Source organism: Symsagittifera roscoffensis, chromosome 7 (genome assembly GCF_963678635.1).
Source record: "Symsagittifera roscoffensis chromosome 7, txSymRosc1.1, whole genome shotgun sequence".
Taxonomy (NCBI): Eukaryota; Metazoa; Xenacoelomorpha; order Acoela; family Convolutidae; genus Symsagittifera; species Symsagittifera roscoffensis.
This window is the reverse complement of record NC_087068.1, coordinates 39,175,441-39,191,298: the sequence shown is the minus strand read 5'-3', so window position 1 is coordinate 39,191,298 and position 15,858 is coordinate 39,175,441. Positions and strand designations below refer to the sequence as shown.

General features: G+C 41.5%; 3 protein-coding genes across 6 annotated transcripts in view; all 3 read right to left on the bottom strand.

The window, feature by feature from the left end:
- LOC134851053 (malate dehydrogenase, mitochondrial-like) overlaps positions 1-15,858 on the bottom strand; it is a 340,885-nt gene that overhangs the window by 64,111 nt on the left and 260,916 nt on the right. The gene's annotated exons all lie outside the window — the stretch shown is intronic.
- The window catches only part of LOC134851054 (retinal rod rhodopsin-sensitive cGMP 3',5'-cyclic phosphodiesterase subunit delta-like), a 150,830-nt gene that overhangs the window by 94,083 nt on the left and 40,889 nt on the right, over positions 1-15,858 (bottom strand). The gene's annotated exons all lie outside the window — the stretch shown is intronic.
- Positions 1-15,858, bottom strand: part of LOC134851080 (uncharacterized) — a 46,788-nt gene that overhangs the window by 18,758 nt on the left and 12,172 nt on the right. For all 3 annotated transcript variants that reach the window (XM_063867001.1, XM_063866999.1, XM_063867002.1), the window contains exon 3: positions 8,779-9,159. In XM_063867001.1, the coding sequence (XP_063723071.1) occupies positions 8,779-9,159 (381 nt within the window). The remainder of the gene's footprint in view (positions 1-8,778; positions 9,160-15,858) is intronic.

The window sequence follows — 15,858 nt, the reverse complement described above, 5'->3', positions numbered from 1 at the left end:
ACGTGTAGACCTGTCCTGTGGTGCACCGGGATATTGATCAACACGTTTATCCCTGAGTCCGTAATTACTGTCGATTGGACTAGCTCAAAGCCGTAGTAAGTCATCAACTCTGCCCTTGGAATGGCTTCCTGCATCCCATCTAAGCGAATACCATCTAAAATACTCGTTCAGACTTCCGGGGGTACCAAGGTTGCGGGCACGTATCCTCGTGTCAAGGAGCTCAGAGCATCGTCCAGGATATAGCCGTAGTTGTGAACGGCCATCTTGAAAGCCGTTAACTCCGCCCTGACCGAGTCCATAGTCTGTGAGTGATTCGGTACCACAGTAGAGAACTTCACGGACTGACTATACAGCGATTTCCACTTTTAGTTATCGCACGCGCTCTTCCTCCTCCGCTGGTCGTCCGTTCCTCCAAGTAACTGTTGTAGCAGTCCACGGAAGAGCTCGAAGTTAGCATTTGAATCGTGGGATTTTATTTTCAATTGGGTCTGAGTCTTGTTCAGGGAGTGGCCCAAAAAGTGCAGCTTCATTCCGGTTTCCAACACTATCGTCCGAACAGCCCAGTCAGAAACGATGCTTCGTTCCCCAGCCTATTCATTGCTGAGTTGTCTCCACAAAAGCAAAAGAAGGAGAAGAATTGGCAAAAACCTTCCAGGATTGGAGCAAGGACAATTGCTGCTGCGACTCTGCCCAACGCCAGTTTGATCTATCTTTTGTCCCGTGCCGCCGCTCTCTCTCGGTTGTCAACGAAAGTCGTCACTCGCTTCCTCATCTCCGCCAGGACTGTATCGATTTCCTCAATCTCATACTCTATACCCTTGAACACGAGGTAGGTAATGTTAACAAGGTCACTGGTAGTTAGGGAGTCACCACAAATCTTCATTTTATGTTCCACCCATTGCTCGACCAGCATAAATTGGTGTTCTTGAAATGCGATATCCAGGACTGTTCGGTTAATTGCAGGCACCACAGCGAAGGAAACTGACACCCAGGTTGTCTCCATTGGGCTCGCGATGATAATCGGGGTCTCCACCATGAATGCTGCGCCAGCCGTCTGGTTGACTTTCATCGCAAAAGAGGGCCAGGTCCCGAGGAGAAGGAAAAAGACCAGCCCGACCAGCCAAAATTGACAGTCAGATTGAATTTCAAAATCTAAAGAGCACTTATATAAGAGGGGGGACAGGGGCCAATTAAGAACTAATCCTATTCCCATTCATATCCATCGCATTTAATCAAATCTTAGTTTTTTCAAATCCATAACCCCTTATCCCACCTCAACTTGAATCTGAAGATAGCCACTTAACTACTTCGTGATCTAATCCATTAATACTTCCGGGTTGGGGGAGTAATATACAAAAGAAAAGTGTTCTCATTTGGGGTCCGCGCTATCGCTGTCCAAACTCGTCGATCCCAAAGCGAACTGGTGGACGTCGGTGGTGGGTGGGCCGCCCATCTTCCAATGTCCCCTGTCTGTCTCCATCTTCCTTGAATACTTCTTCACAGGGTGGGTTCAACCCCACCCCGTTTGGGATCTGGGGGTCCGCTTCTCTCTCGACCTCGAGCGAGCCTGCGTCATAGGTTTCCTCTCTATCGATCGCGGGCTGGTCCGATTCCCTTCTCTGAGGTGTTTCATAGGGGCCTCAAATTCGACCGGAATCTTTCGAGCCGAAGGGGGTGCAGGCAAGCGCACCGGCCTCAGTTCTTGCTGGTTACCCTGCATTTGCTCCGTATCTTCGTCCCATACTCCTGGGTCGTCCAAAATCCCCGCCGAGCGGATAGGGACGCCGTTTGGTTGGTGTCACATCTTCAGGAGAGATGGCTTCTTCCACAAAGGGTTTGAGCATGTTAAAGTGCAGAAACCTTATTTTGTCTGGGGTGGTTGGCTTGGCCATCTTATAGTTTACCTCGGAAACCTTTGCCAGGACCACATAAGGTCCTTCCCATAGTAAAAAAAGAATTTCATTGACTTTATTTTCTCCTTGGCCACACCCAAACCTTGTCTCCGATTGAATAGGGTTCGCCGTAAACTCTTTTCCGATACTGATCTTTCTAGCGTCGCTGGTTCGTTCCTAGGAAATCCCGGGCGATACTATGGGCGTCCCTGAATTGCTCATCCAGCCATTCCACCAGACTGCCTTGAGTGGGTAGTTCGTCGTAGGTTTTGGGGTAGAAGAGGTCAATAGGGTATTGGCACTCTTGCCCGTGGACTAAATTGAAAAGGGTAGCTCCCGTCGTTCTGTGGATCGTAGTATTGTACACAAAGTTGAGGTAGGGCAAAACGGTGTCCCACGTCCTCGGGTTGTCGGCGCAGTATTTCGAAACGACGTCAGCAATCACCTTGTTGTGACGCTCCACCTGGCCATTTCCCTGCGATTGATAAGGGGAGGTCCGTGTCTTGTCTATCCCTAGTAGTCGGCACATCTCCAGAAAGAGGTTGCTCCCAAAGTTCTTTCCCTGATCCGTATGCAGCACATTGGGTGCCCCTAACTTCAACACCCAGTTCTCTACTATCTCTCGGGCTACCTCCGCCGAATCGGTTGACACTTAGTGAAAAGGTCCGTCATGACCAAGATGTGCTTCGCCCTTGTCCGGGCAGCTAGGGTCACAGGTCCCAAAGTATCCGCTGCCACCGTGTTGAACCGAATTCCCACCTTGAACGGGACCAGTCCAGCAACTCTTTCCTTGCCTCCCGTGCTGCGGGCTGCGCAAGTCAGGTACCACTGGACCTTCTTTTCCACGTCGGTCCTCATCATTGGCCACCAGAAGCGCTGGCGTATTGTAGCTAGCGTCTTTTCCACTGCGAAATGTCCTCCACTGGTTTGGGGCGAATGCAGCTTACTAAGGATCTCTTTACGTCCGGCTGCAGGAACAACCGTCTGAAGGACTGGCCGCGAGTCATCCTTCGGGAACCACTTTTCATAGAGGACCCCGCCCCGGATGCCTAGCTCGTTCAATCTCGACCAGTATGCCAGGGCCTCGGGTCCGTGCTGGATTGCTTGCTCCTTCGGGCTAAGGTTCGTCCCTAGCGACGGCAGGTCTGTGGCCTCCCCTTCCGTTTGAGTCCAATAAAACACCTGGGCAATCGCTTCGTCCTCCCTTTGTAGAGCGGAAACCTCCGTTGCGTTCCTCGTCCAGCAGATTACCTCGTCCCCGCCCTCTTCTTGCCCGTTGTCCAGGGCTGCCACTGTCTCCGATTGGCCGATTGGGGCCGGGAGACCCTCCGCATGGCTTCCTCAAGAGACACCGCTTCCGGGAATGGTCCAAACGCCTCTTCCCTCTCACCCGGAAGCCAGTCCAGGCCCTCCTCCCACATTCTCTGAAGGTCATTCGCGTTGCCATGCTTCGAGCCGGCGCGGTGAACCACTTGGAAGTCAAACTCCTGCAGCTGCTGCTGAATTCTGAATGTCATCCCATCGGGGTCTTTCTGTTTGAAAAGCCACTGCAGAATTGAGTGGTCCGTTCTCAGGACGAACTTCTTTCCCCAGAGGTAGGACTTGAACCATTTGACTGCCTACTCAACCGCTAGAGCTTCCCTCTTGTTCTGACAATAATTCGTCTCAGTTTTTGAGAGCACCCTGCTAGCGAAGACCAATGGTCTCTCTTTTTCGCTGATGACATTGGACAGCACAGCTCCCAGGCTGGCGTTACTCGCGTCGGTGTCCACTATGAAACTTCCGTTGTAGTCGGGAAACTCGAGCACCGGCGCCGTGATTAGCTCTTTTCGTAGTCGATCAAAGGCAGCCTGGCACTCGTAAGTCCACACAAATGGCACCTTTTTCTTTGTCTGTGAGGAAAGGGGGCCCTCTATTCCAGCGAAGTCTCTCACAACCGGCGATAGTAATTGCAAAACCCATATAAGGATCTGGCTCCCTTCACTGTCGTGGGCACTAGCCAACTGGTTACAGTTTCCACTTTCTTCCGATCCACTTGAATCCCACCATTCCCGATGATGTGACTCAAGTAGATGAGCTCTTTCTGCACTAATCTGCTTTTCTTTGGCTTAGCTTCAGATTCGCCGCCCTTAATAGTTGAAACGTAGCCTGAAGGTGGGAAAAGTGATCGTCGGTGGACTGGCAGTATACCAATACATCGTCGAGAAACACTACCGCCCACTTCCACAAGTGCGCCCGGAACAACTCGTTCATTAGTCTTTGGAAGGTCCCTGGGGCATTAGACAGTCCAAATGGCATCATGACATACTCGTAAAATCCTCTATCGGGGGTAACGAAAGCCGTCTTGTGGCTTTCTTCCTCTGCCACGGGTACTTGCCAATATCCGCTGCCCAAATCTAAGGACGTGAAGTATTTCTGTCCTTTCAAAGCGTCGAAAGTCTGTTGTATCCGTGGAATGGGGAAGGCGTTTTTAATCGTTACCTCGTTCAGCTTTCGATAATCCACGCAGAAAAGCCAGCTCCCGTCCTTCTTCTTTTGTAGAAAGATTGGGGCACTGCAGGGACTCTTGGACGGCTGGATTACTCCTTTCTCCAGCATGCTCTGCACTTGCTTCTTGATAATCGGCATCTTCGCTGGAGACGCTCGATGAGGAGGGATCCTAATGGGGCCCGCATCCCCCGTGTCGATCCGATGGGTAACTAAATTGGTTTGCCCCAGCTCTGCGTCTGTCAGGGCGAACATATCTCTGTATGACCGGATAAGTTCTGCTAATTTGTCTTTTTCCATGCCTGTCACACCGGGTGCAGCCAGCTCTAGGATCCTCTCAACATCTTCCTCCAAATGCCGTCCCCCAAGGGCCATATTCAGGCTGCTGGGGATCTTCGGCATCCTCTGAAACTGCCGGTTTGGGTAGGGGCCCGGCCGCACCTGCTGATGGTTTGGGATGATCCGGGGCTGTTGAGGTCCGCAGTGGTTCTTCATGCAGGGGAACTATCTACCCTTCTTTGGGTTCTGTCCACAAGCTATCGCCGTGGAAATCCAGTGCGCATTCGTATTCCTTGAGTGAACGCATACCAAGGATCACTCCCGCCTTCAGCTCGGAAACTACTAGCGCCTCCATGCCATCGTTTATCGATCATAGTTCCAAGTTCGTAGTAACCCAGCCGTCAGCTCTCACCGCAGGCCCATTCGCTGTCTCAAGGGAACCATTATATGTCCGGAGGCGTGGTGCTGCTAAGATTTTACTATATACGTCGCTTCTGATGAGGTTGATGGTAGCTCCAGTATCCACTAAAGCTCTCACTGGGGTTCCTCCGACACAAGCGTCCGCTGTCAATCCGAAGGGTGCTTCGTGTACTTGGCATACGCCGAAAAACTCCAATGATGTTTCCGTCTGGCACTGGGTACTAGACACCTGTTGGACACCACCGTGGCGGGGGGTTGGGGTTAGTGGAAAAATGACTCGTTGCGTTGTAGGATCCGGGGGGCATCTGAGAACTCGGGGTTTGTTGGAGAGAGCTGCTTAAAGGTCGGCTCCCACCACATGCTTGTTGGTTCATGAAGTTGGCCGGGACGAAACCTCCTTGGTATCCGTTCACTGTCCCGGCCCTCGCTAGTTTAAACGATCGGCGACTTTCTGGGGGCATTCCTTTGCGAAGTGCCCTGGCTGATGACATGAGTAGCAGTCGCCGCGGGGAGCCTGATTTTTTGCCTCGTAACGTCCCACACCATTTCTCTGTTAGCTCGGACGGTCATCTCCCTGATAGGGGTCATATAGTTTCCGCGGCCACTGTGTCTGTTCGGGTCGGGGTAGATTCTCCGGGTGGGGGGATAATAGAGTTAACGAGCTTACCCATCATTGCCGTCATGTTCTGCATTTGTGTCAGAAGATCGCTCTGCACACTCACCAGTTGGTCTATCCTCGGGTCAAAGCCCACTGGTTGTCGTCCCGCACCGGTCGCCCCCGGAATAGCCCGAGCGCTCTGCCCCTGTCCTCCACGGCTACTGGCGCCGGTACATCCTCTGCTACTCTCGCAAGGTGCAGCCGCTTACTGTTCCTGGCTCGGGACGATTTGTTCCCCAGTTCCAGAGCCTGAGCTCGGGCCACTGCCTGTGCCAAGCTTCCCAATTCTTCTCGTAGGAGGAGGTCCTTTAGTTCCACATCATACAGTCCGTCGATAAACTGTTCGCGATTCATGTCGTCTCTAGCCTGAGCACCAACATTCGCATTCGCCACGTCGCCAAGGGATCTGACACTCCGGGAGAATTCTCGCAGCTCTTCCTTGTCGCTCTGCTTCACGTTATTGAAATCTGCCCTGGCGCCTGCCTGAGTCTGGAATGGCATCATCCGCTGGTCAAGTTCGATCAGCATTTCCCCTAAAGTGGGGTATCGGAAGCCGGCAACATCCTCTCTAAATTGGGCTGGCATGCTCGTATATTCATCAAGGGCCCAGCCCGTCAAACAGGTAGGCAGCACCATCCTGGCCTGTTCGTCTTCCCACCGGTTGGCATCGGCAACCCAGGCGAAGTGCTTTCTCCAGTCCGCCCAGTTCTGGTAGCTGTTGGAGGGAAAGCAGTCAGGTCGGATCCTTCACTAACACAGAATAATGGTAACTACAGTCCAGATTGCGATCCCACCCAGGCGCGCCAATGTAGATTTCAGGGATTGCTTCTCTAGGTCCGTTCACACACTTTAATTTAACGGCACCGCAAAGTGGTCCCTTTGGCATTGAATTCAGCGGGGCAACCGAGATTCACTACTATCCACTATCCCGAAAGGGTTAAGTTGGTGGCACCTAATCTGTACGGTACTCTGTTACTTGCCCGTCTTTATACTGCTCTTGAGGCTGCCTTGCTCACTCTCGTCGATCGCAAGAATTTCCAGTACTAAATAAATTCAGATAAAAATTGGTCCGAATACAGAAGGCTCTAGGCGGCCCGAATATAATCTAGTAATCTAATCAAAAGGAAAGGATCCGCGATCAATCAACACAATTGCCTAATTGCAATTCGAGTTCCAAATAACTTAGCCAACAATTGTCACTTTTCTAGAGAGTTTTAATTATTGAATTACCCACGGTAATTCCACACAATCACTCAGTCCGACTTGCTAAAACTAAATTTGTCAATAAGGATCATTATTCATTTGAGTGAGGTACTTTGACGGGTCTCTTTACTTTGCTATTTTTGGTTCTCTAACTATTGAGAACTCAACTAATCTCACTCCTAGTTAACTCTCTCTTTAGCAATTCTTGTTCTCTAACTAACGAGAACCAATAGTAATTCACAGTGATCTGCCTAAGGGTATGCTACTTGCTGTTCTCTATAATATTTGTCTGTTTGAGTTTTAGTTATAGTAGACTTATGTCGTCCCTACAAGTCGTGACATTTACTTCGGTACCCTATTCATAAGGTCTTATTTGAAGTCTTCCTCTAATGCCACTAGTCTTAAGTTCCAAGTTCATTATAGGCATCTCCAACTAAGTTGTGCAAATATCAAGTCCAATTTCACCTCCAAACCGAGTTATGTTTAATTAACCAATTATTTACTCTGCAACTTAGCTTAATGACAATTCAATCTTACGCTCAGGTTGCTATAGCATGTAATACAGTAGAATCATCAATTCTACACACGGATTCCAAGCAAAAAACATAAAATTCAGAGAAAAATTTACATAATTGAATCATTTTTCACAAAAAAATATAGTTTTTTTTTTACAAAAAATAGCAAAAAACAATATAGCAACTCTTTTTGACCAATTTGATGGTTTTTTTGATATAATTTTGGCCCTAAGCTTGACTTATATTCATGATATTCAAAACTTGATTTATATTCATCATATTCTTTACAAGTGACAGGATAAGCTTGCTTTTTGTGTGTCAAAATATAGTTGTTTGTATATTACAATATTTTAATATGTTCTTTTTATTTGGCTTGTGTTTTTTTTTTCAACTAAAAAAGATTTTCAAAAAGCATACATTTTAGCAGAAAAAATTGATATAAATCTTTACTTCGATTTTGTCTCGACAGAACTTTATAGCTCTTTTTTATATTCTCGATGCTAATTAAAATGAGATTCCAAAGCCTTGGAAAAAATTGCAGTGAAATTATTTCTGAGTGAGTTGAAGTAAGTTTAAATTAGTCTGGTTGAAAATCAATTTGAAAGTTTTGTTTTCTTAACAAATTTAGTTGAAATAGGAGTCAAGATCAAATGCGATTCAGTTTTGTGTCCAGACGTTTGGGTTCCTGGGTTCATTTTTATCTCGAGACAGACGTTACCAGCAGCGCAGATAGCGCAGAGGATTACCAGTAGTCTATCAACGGTGGATTATTAAAAATCTCTTTTCGACATTTAAGCATTATTAAAATGCTTTTGTTTCAAATTATTACAAACACTTTTTCGTCTCTCAAAACGTTCATTAGTTTCAACTTAAGGTAATTTTGAAAAACTCAAAAAATAAATTTTCTCGCACTAAGATATATTTCAGATATTACAGTAAAAATTCGGGTCGTAGACAATTCGATGTAAATTGGCATCAAATTGTCTGCGGCCCGAATTTTTACTGTAATATCTTAAAAATATCTTAGCGCAAGAAAAGTTACTTTTTCAATTTTTTCGTTTATAAGAAAATCAAAATTTTTAAACTTATCATGATGATGACAATTTTGTTAAAAATGCATACAATTTGGTTAAAATGATATTCTTGACTATAAAAAATTTTTAAAAATCTCTTTTTTTCTGACCTCTATAGCTATAAAATCTGACGACAATTTTCAAAAAAGGCTCTATGATTGATGATCATAGTTTATATATACCAACATTAACTGCTTGGTTCAAACATTAATTTGATAAAAAGCATAATTAAAGCTTAAAACTTATCTGACCTCGGGTAGACCTCCGTTATCTTTTGGAGTTGGAGCGTTGTAAACATACGATGTCGAAGCATACGAAGTTCTCTTGGAGTTGCCTTTGTTCATTTCGTCATGTTCCGCAAACGACTGTTTTTTGACAGGACTAAATCTCAGCAACTCATTGTCCGATGTTGTTTCTTCGTCTAAATGGTATTCGTCTAAGTGGACTTCGTTTAATTGCACATGGTTTAATTGCACATCAGTTGGTCTGCTGAAGTTTTTATTGAAAGACATTTGTTGGTCGATGATTTGTTTGTTGTTTTCTTGTGCTTGATGGAGTAACTCGCACTCGTGTTTCAAACGTGTGATTAGAGACTGACCCTGTGTTCTCGCTTGCTGCAACTTCTTTGACTGCTGAAACGGAAAGTGTCTGTTAAAAATTGTTTTTTCTTGTGCCTGGGAGATTATCGGTTGATCAATCACATCACATTTGTGTGTTCCGCACCATTCAAAAAATAATTGATAAACCTTGAAGCAAAGCCCTCAGACAGCAATAAAACATCATCAATTCATCAATGTCAAATTAGCATTTAAAAATGCAGCGCCTTAGGAATGTTTAAAAGATGGTTAAAACTCGCATGATTTAGCGCCTTTTCGAATCTTATGGCAAAATATTTTATCTAAATGTCCATTAGGACGTATTGCACTAGATTTTCTCCTATTTTTTTGCATGTGCTAACAGATTGCGTTCTACGATTAAAATCGCCCTCTGAAAATGATTATTAGCTATTGAAGCTTAAATCCAATTTTTTCTCTCTCGGACTAAATGGTCTTCGTCTGATTATGTCTTTCAAGAAGGGCCCATAAACTTTTTCTTCATCGTCGCCAGGAATAATCGATCAATTGATGATAATCAGGAAAAAATTCCAGTTTTACAATAAATTGTTTTTGTCATAATTAGAAATTTCAGTTCCTCTGATTTTGTTTTCTTTGTTTCCCAAACTGTGCTGGACATTGGGGGCAATTAGAGGGGACGTTCAGGTCCATCCTATTTGAAAAAGTGTTAAACTATCAACTGTAGCAGGATATTCGAGCGAGGGTCGTCTAATTGGCCGGATTGTGTCAGTTCTGTTGTAGAAACCACTGGAGGTCTTAGAGGAAGCAGTAAAAAGGTGCTTTAGAAGCGATGGTTTACAAAAATGCTGGCTAAAGTCATTTATAGGATTGAAATCGTTTGCCTCACTGAGAATCTGTTGAAGCTCTTCTTTGTAGGTGCCTATAACAATTGGTCGTTGTTTCCGGGGGGCGGGTGGTGGGTGTGTGATAGAAAAGCAATGGACTTAAAGGCACGTACGTTTTCATTGTGAAATGATAATAAATATTTTATGCTGATTTCTCACAATATGTAACTTGCACTCTAGTGAGTGTAGGTGGTCATCGAGTGTACCCGGTCAGTATCCGATGAGTAGCATTTTGCATTGTTTGCAGTTCTCTAACATAAATATCACTGACAGCATGGGCACAAGTTGGACAGACTTAATCAATAATCGGTCTTACAAGAGTTTTAAAAATAACGATTATAATCTCTTTCAACTTGCTCCACTTTAACCGGAGAGTACGTTCAAGGATATCCTGCGCATGGCTTTACTCGTCGATTGTCTGCACTCTTTGGAAAATTAAAAGCTGGATTGAAATAGACACTGAGCTTTTGGTGTACGACAAATTGAGTAACCTCTTGTTTTGGAGGCGTGTTTTATGTTGCACGTTTAGACGAAAGGGTCAAAGCAATTGGAGTAGGACGGAAGGATTAGATGAGATGACCAAGCCTCAAGGAACGTATGTACGCACAACCCTCGATGTAGACACGGCATCACTGAATTGAGACTCAGCTTGCAGGCCACTTAGATAGTTTTCTAGACTTCTTGGTTGACTTCTGGGAACACTGATGGTATGTAGCATGTCCATTAGAGTACAGTGGCACACCATGAAAATTTCACTACAGACAAGAGAGATCTAGAGTGGCAAGTACAGACCTTTCAGTGGGTTGTACTGCCGCGCTTTAAATTGAAATGGGACAGTAAGATTCTGAAACTTTAAAATCTTTGCATGATTGTCCTGAAGGAAAGATCCTTAAGTGCTTTCAGATTTGAAGTAATTTGTTTAAGTTTAGAGATAAGTTAAAATGGTGCCATAAAAAATTATGGCGGGTGGCCCCAGCTGTTCGATGTGGATTATGCAGAGGCCATGAAGGCCCAGTGCAGTGGATGGTTTTATGGCTGGTTCTTATGGACAGAAAAACAGTGGCCCGCTTAAACTTAGTTTTTAAAACCTCTTTTTGGTTTACCAATTGGTTAAACCCGAGTGCTTTTTCTTTTGCCTATGGAATTTTTGTTTTATCCTGCTACCAATCCTGCTACCATAAATCCTGTTGTATCCTGCTACTAATTCTGCTATCAATTTCATTTCAAGGAGCGGAACGCTTTTTAAAACTCACTGGACGACGTATGTTAGCTTTTTTTTTAAATTTTCTATACCAACTTATATTTTAAGGGCTTCAAGACAATGTTTGATAGTGAATCTAGTCTTAATTTGTCTCGCTTTTTTGCCAACTTCTCTGTTTCGCTTACTAAGGCCGGAGTTCAGAACTTATGACGCCCTATGGGTACATGTTGCCTTGCTATCAGTAATTTAATGTTTTTCAAAAAAGGTTCAGCCCTGCTTACGTAAATTTTAACATCGGTGTTGTTTTGAAAATTTTGCTCTCTATTTCTTCATAAAAACTTCCTAATTAAGTTTAAGACACCTAAAGTAAGGGTTTAGCGGTGTCGATCTCTTGCATTAAGCCCGACAAGCGACTACAGTCGCAGCAAATTTTTAAGTTCAAATCCTCCCGTTTTTTGCGAGCGTTGAAAAAGTTTATCGGTAATCAGTTTGGGCTCAACCTAGCAAAAAACTTGATTTGCACATTTAAAAATTTTTTTTTAAAATATTTTTTGAACTTAATTTTACGAATCACGTGTTTTTCAGTTCCTGTAATTTTTTTTGCTTGCCTTTTTGCTGTGAAGACAATTATGTGACCTCAACTATTTTTCTCTACTGCGAAAAACAGATTTCTCAAATATCAAAGTTATAGACCACTGTTGGTTTTGATCTTGTTTTACCTTTGGAGAAATCAATTTACAGACACTTGCTGTTTTTTGAGATAACTTTTTCGGGATAAATGGAGACCACAATTTTCTTAGTTTTGAACTGATAATTTTTTATCCAAGATATGGTTGGCTATGTCAGAAACCTAATTATTTCGATCAAAAATCAGGAGAACTGTTTGGATTAAAGTGTAATTTAGTTTACAAGGTACTGTAAGCAAAAATTGAAAGAGTAGAATAATATATCTTATTACAAAATTAAATGGCACAATTTTTTTTAATTAATGCAGATTCCGCAGAAGGATTAACAATGTATTACGCAGAAATATTTTTTTTCTATTTTTTTTTTGGATTTTTCATAGAATCCAGAAACAAATTTTCAAGATTGTGCAGCTCCACATGCTGGCTCATTGCTTTGATTTTTCATTCATTGCCATTCCGTATTCTAATATAATTAATGACAAAATTTACGTTAAAAGGTTTGAGTTGTGGATTCCACAACACCTTCGGAAAACAACTTTTAGTTAGAATTTTATCAAACTTGAAGAATTGTCTCCTTGTTCCCCAGACCTACAAAAACGATTTTAAGCATGAACAAAAAGCAAATTGGAGCAGTAATTGTTCCGACTTTTGATACGAAAGTTACGGAATATTTGTGCTCGGGGTGGGTTTTTTTTTCTTCAGACAAATTTCGACTTTTTAATTAGCCATTTTTGACGGAATTTTTTTCATCATTCAAAAGGTATTGTTGTCCTGAGCCTAAATTTGAAAAAATATTTCACCTGTGATTTTTTTTCGTAAAGTTATGAGGTTTTAAAGGTTGCCATTTGGCCATTTTGACCAATTTGGGACAATTAACGCGCGACAAAAAATTCGAGCTATTAACGCGTAAGCGGAGATTTAATCCGTCTTAGAAATCGTTCCAAATTGGTTGAACGAAGCTTATTTGCTATAATTGATATGTTACAAGAAACGAAATCTATCCTTTTGTACTTTATATGGCGTGTGGTGGGATGATTTTCATTTAAAAAAAAAACTCAAATTTTAGAAAAAATATTTTCATTTTATTTTGTTTCATTAAATTTTTTTAATGATATTATTGCTCCATAAACCTTAAAAGGCAGTCGGAACATTCAGGGCTTCGCCCTGATACGAGCAGTCTTGTTTATTTTTAAAATAGTTCTGTCCTAATTCGGTTGTTCTTTTTTTAATGTAAGGTTGATTTATTTGGAACTTTACATGCTACTTCCAGAACAAGCAACGATTACTGAGCTCAAATTTAAAACTATTTTCACCTTTGTAATGTTTTGTAGCGTTCAAATTTGGCAATTTGGCGATTTGGTCATTTTGGAATAATTACCACACAAAAAGTTCGTACAACTCACTTAAGCGACAAATTGAACAAGACTGCTCGTATCAGAGCGAAGCCCTGAATATTCCGACTGCCTTTTAAGGTTTATACAGAAAAAAATTAAACGTAATAAAATAAAATTAATTTTTTTTTCTACCAATTTTATTTTTTTTAATTTCTTTCAACCAATTTGGAACGATTTCTAGGACGGATTAAATCTCCGCTTACGCGTTAATAGCGCGAAATATATCGCGCGTTAATTGTCCCAAATTGGCCAAAATGGCAACCTTTAAACCCCCATAACTTCACGAAAAATGATCACAGGTGATATAAAAAAATTCCATCAAAAATGGCTAGTTAAAAAGTCGAAATTTGTCTGAAGAAAAAAAAACCCACCCCGAGCACAAATATTCCGTTACTTTCGTATCGAAAGTCGGAACAATAATATGTTCCCACCAAAGAAAATGAGAAGAAAATTCTATTCGGGTGTTTTTTTGTTCTCTGCTTTTTTCTTTTCAATTTCTAAGCAAAATCAGGCAGTATGAATAAAAATTAGCAGCTTTATTAAGCTCTTTGTTGTTGTTCAGACAATATGAAAAATAAGAAAGAACTTTGTATTCGGGTGTGTTGAGTCATGACACAAGTTTTAGGGCAATAGATTTGAAGACTGGAGCTGTTGGCCTGATATGTGATATATGTTGTTGGCATTGTTAAGTGTACTTGCTTAACAAACTGGAAAAACCACAAATTTAGTTCTTTTACAAAAAAAAAGAGATTTATACTTGTCAAAACAGCACTGCTATGGATTGATTATGAATTTTCTATATTTTCATTGAAAATCGTAACGAAATCATTAAGTAGACGATGAAAAACATATAAATCATTGGCGTATGTAGAATTTTGTTGATACAAAGAGTTACTCTAAAATATTTTCAATTCTTTTGAGCTCGGTTATTTTGAGCTTTCCGAGTTTTGTCGAACTCTTTGAATTTGATTGGCAAAATATGTTGCATCACTTAAAAAACTTGAAAAAACCAGTAGTGAACGTGTTGATAAAAATTTTGACCAAAACATTTGAAGAAGTTGAGGTGCGTATTTGTCGTCAACTGGTTAGATAGATAGAGATAAGGAAGGGAGAAGTACTACTTATTCAAATTAAAATTCAGCAAATAAAAATTTAGCATCGCAATTTTTTGTACATGATAGCTGGTGGTCACACAATTGAAATATGATTTAATTTGAGTTGCTTGAAATTTATGCAAGATTGCTTAACATGGTTAACACTAGTTTTGTTACCCTAAACTGGAGCTTGAAAAATTTTCAAGATAGGGTAGCGATATTGAGCTCCAAATTTGAATTATTCTGTCACAAGAAAAAATGATACTTTTTAACAAAATAGCGAAGTAAAACAATGACATGTAAGTGGATTTCGCAACAGATTTTTGATGGGTTTTTTGTGAAATCGGCAACAATGCTAGTTTTCATGGATTTTTTTGCTTTTGTGAAATTCACTCACAAATGCTTAAATCTTTGCTCTAACTCGCGGGAACTCGTTAAAAACAGCAAGATTTGCGGAATCCGTGGTTGAATTTGAGGTAATCATAGCAGTTTGTAGAAACCATAAACAAATAATTTTTGCAGCTATTCAGTGGATTGCGCTGCCGCGGAAACAGCTGTATTTAAACGGAATCTAAATTTTGTTAAGTTAATCCGCATTTTGTAAATGAAATCCGCAAATTGTTGCAGAAGTCGCTAACTTTTGCGGAGCCCAGTCACAAAATTTGGACTCCCTTTGCAGTTGCACACTCAGCAATAAGTTGCTATAATAGTTTTTTTTGCGATTAATCGGCACAATTATAGTGCCAATAATTTTTATGGTAAGATTTTCTTTTTGGATTCCACATAGAATTTAACATGTTTAAAAGCTTCTCTCCGTGCCAAACAGTGTGCAAATCCACAATGAAGTTTCATTCGTGAGGTAATTCATTTTTTTGTTTATGAGGATCTGTTTAACAATCAATAGCATACCTTCATGGCCCTGAGTAAACTTGGGTTTGGCTCAGAGTTTTTGATTATAGCCAACAGAAAGTTGAAAAAATTTCAACGAACTCAAGAAAAACAAAACAAGATTGACCTTATCCAAGAATGAAAGTGTATATCACCTTAAAGCTTGGAAACTTTAAAAATTATTTTGAATTGATACTTTTGGTAGAACTAACCCATATTGAGCAATATATAATTTTTTCTGCTTCGAAATTTGTAAACAGAATTCACATTCAGAACTAAAAATCCATCGTATTTTACTGCGAATTTTTTCCTTTCATAATTGGAGATTGAAATTTGAATATAATATAAATTTAAAACAGTAAAATCAAACCAAAAAAAATCAAACTTGCGCGTGATTAAATTTTAAATTTTTTTCTCAATAAATATTTTAAAATCATTCAAAAACCCAATGAAACGAATTATCTTTATAAAAAATCATTATGTTCAATAACAATTTATTTTAATCAATAGGGCAATTCATGTTTATGCCATGCAATTTCAATCCAAAAAACTTTGAGAGAATAGCTTAAACTGATCTATTTGGAACTTGGGTCATACTGGTTTAGTTTG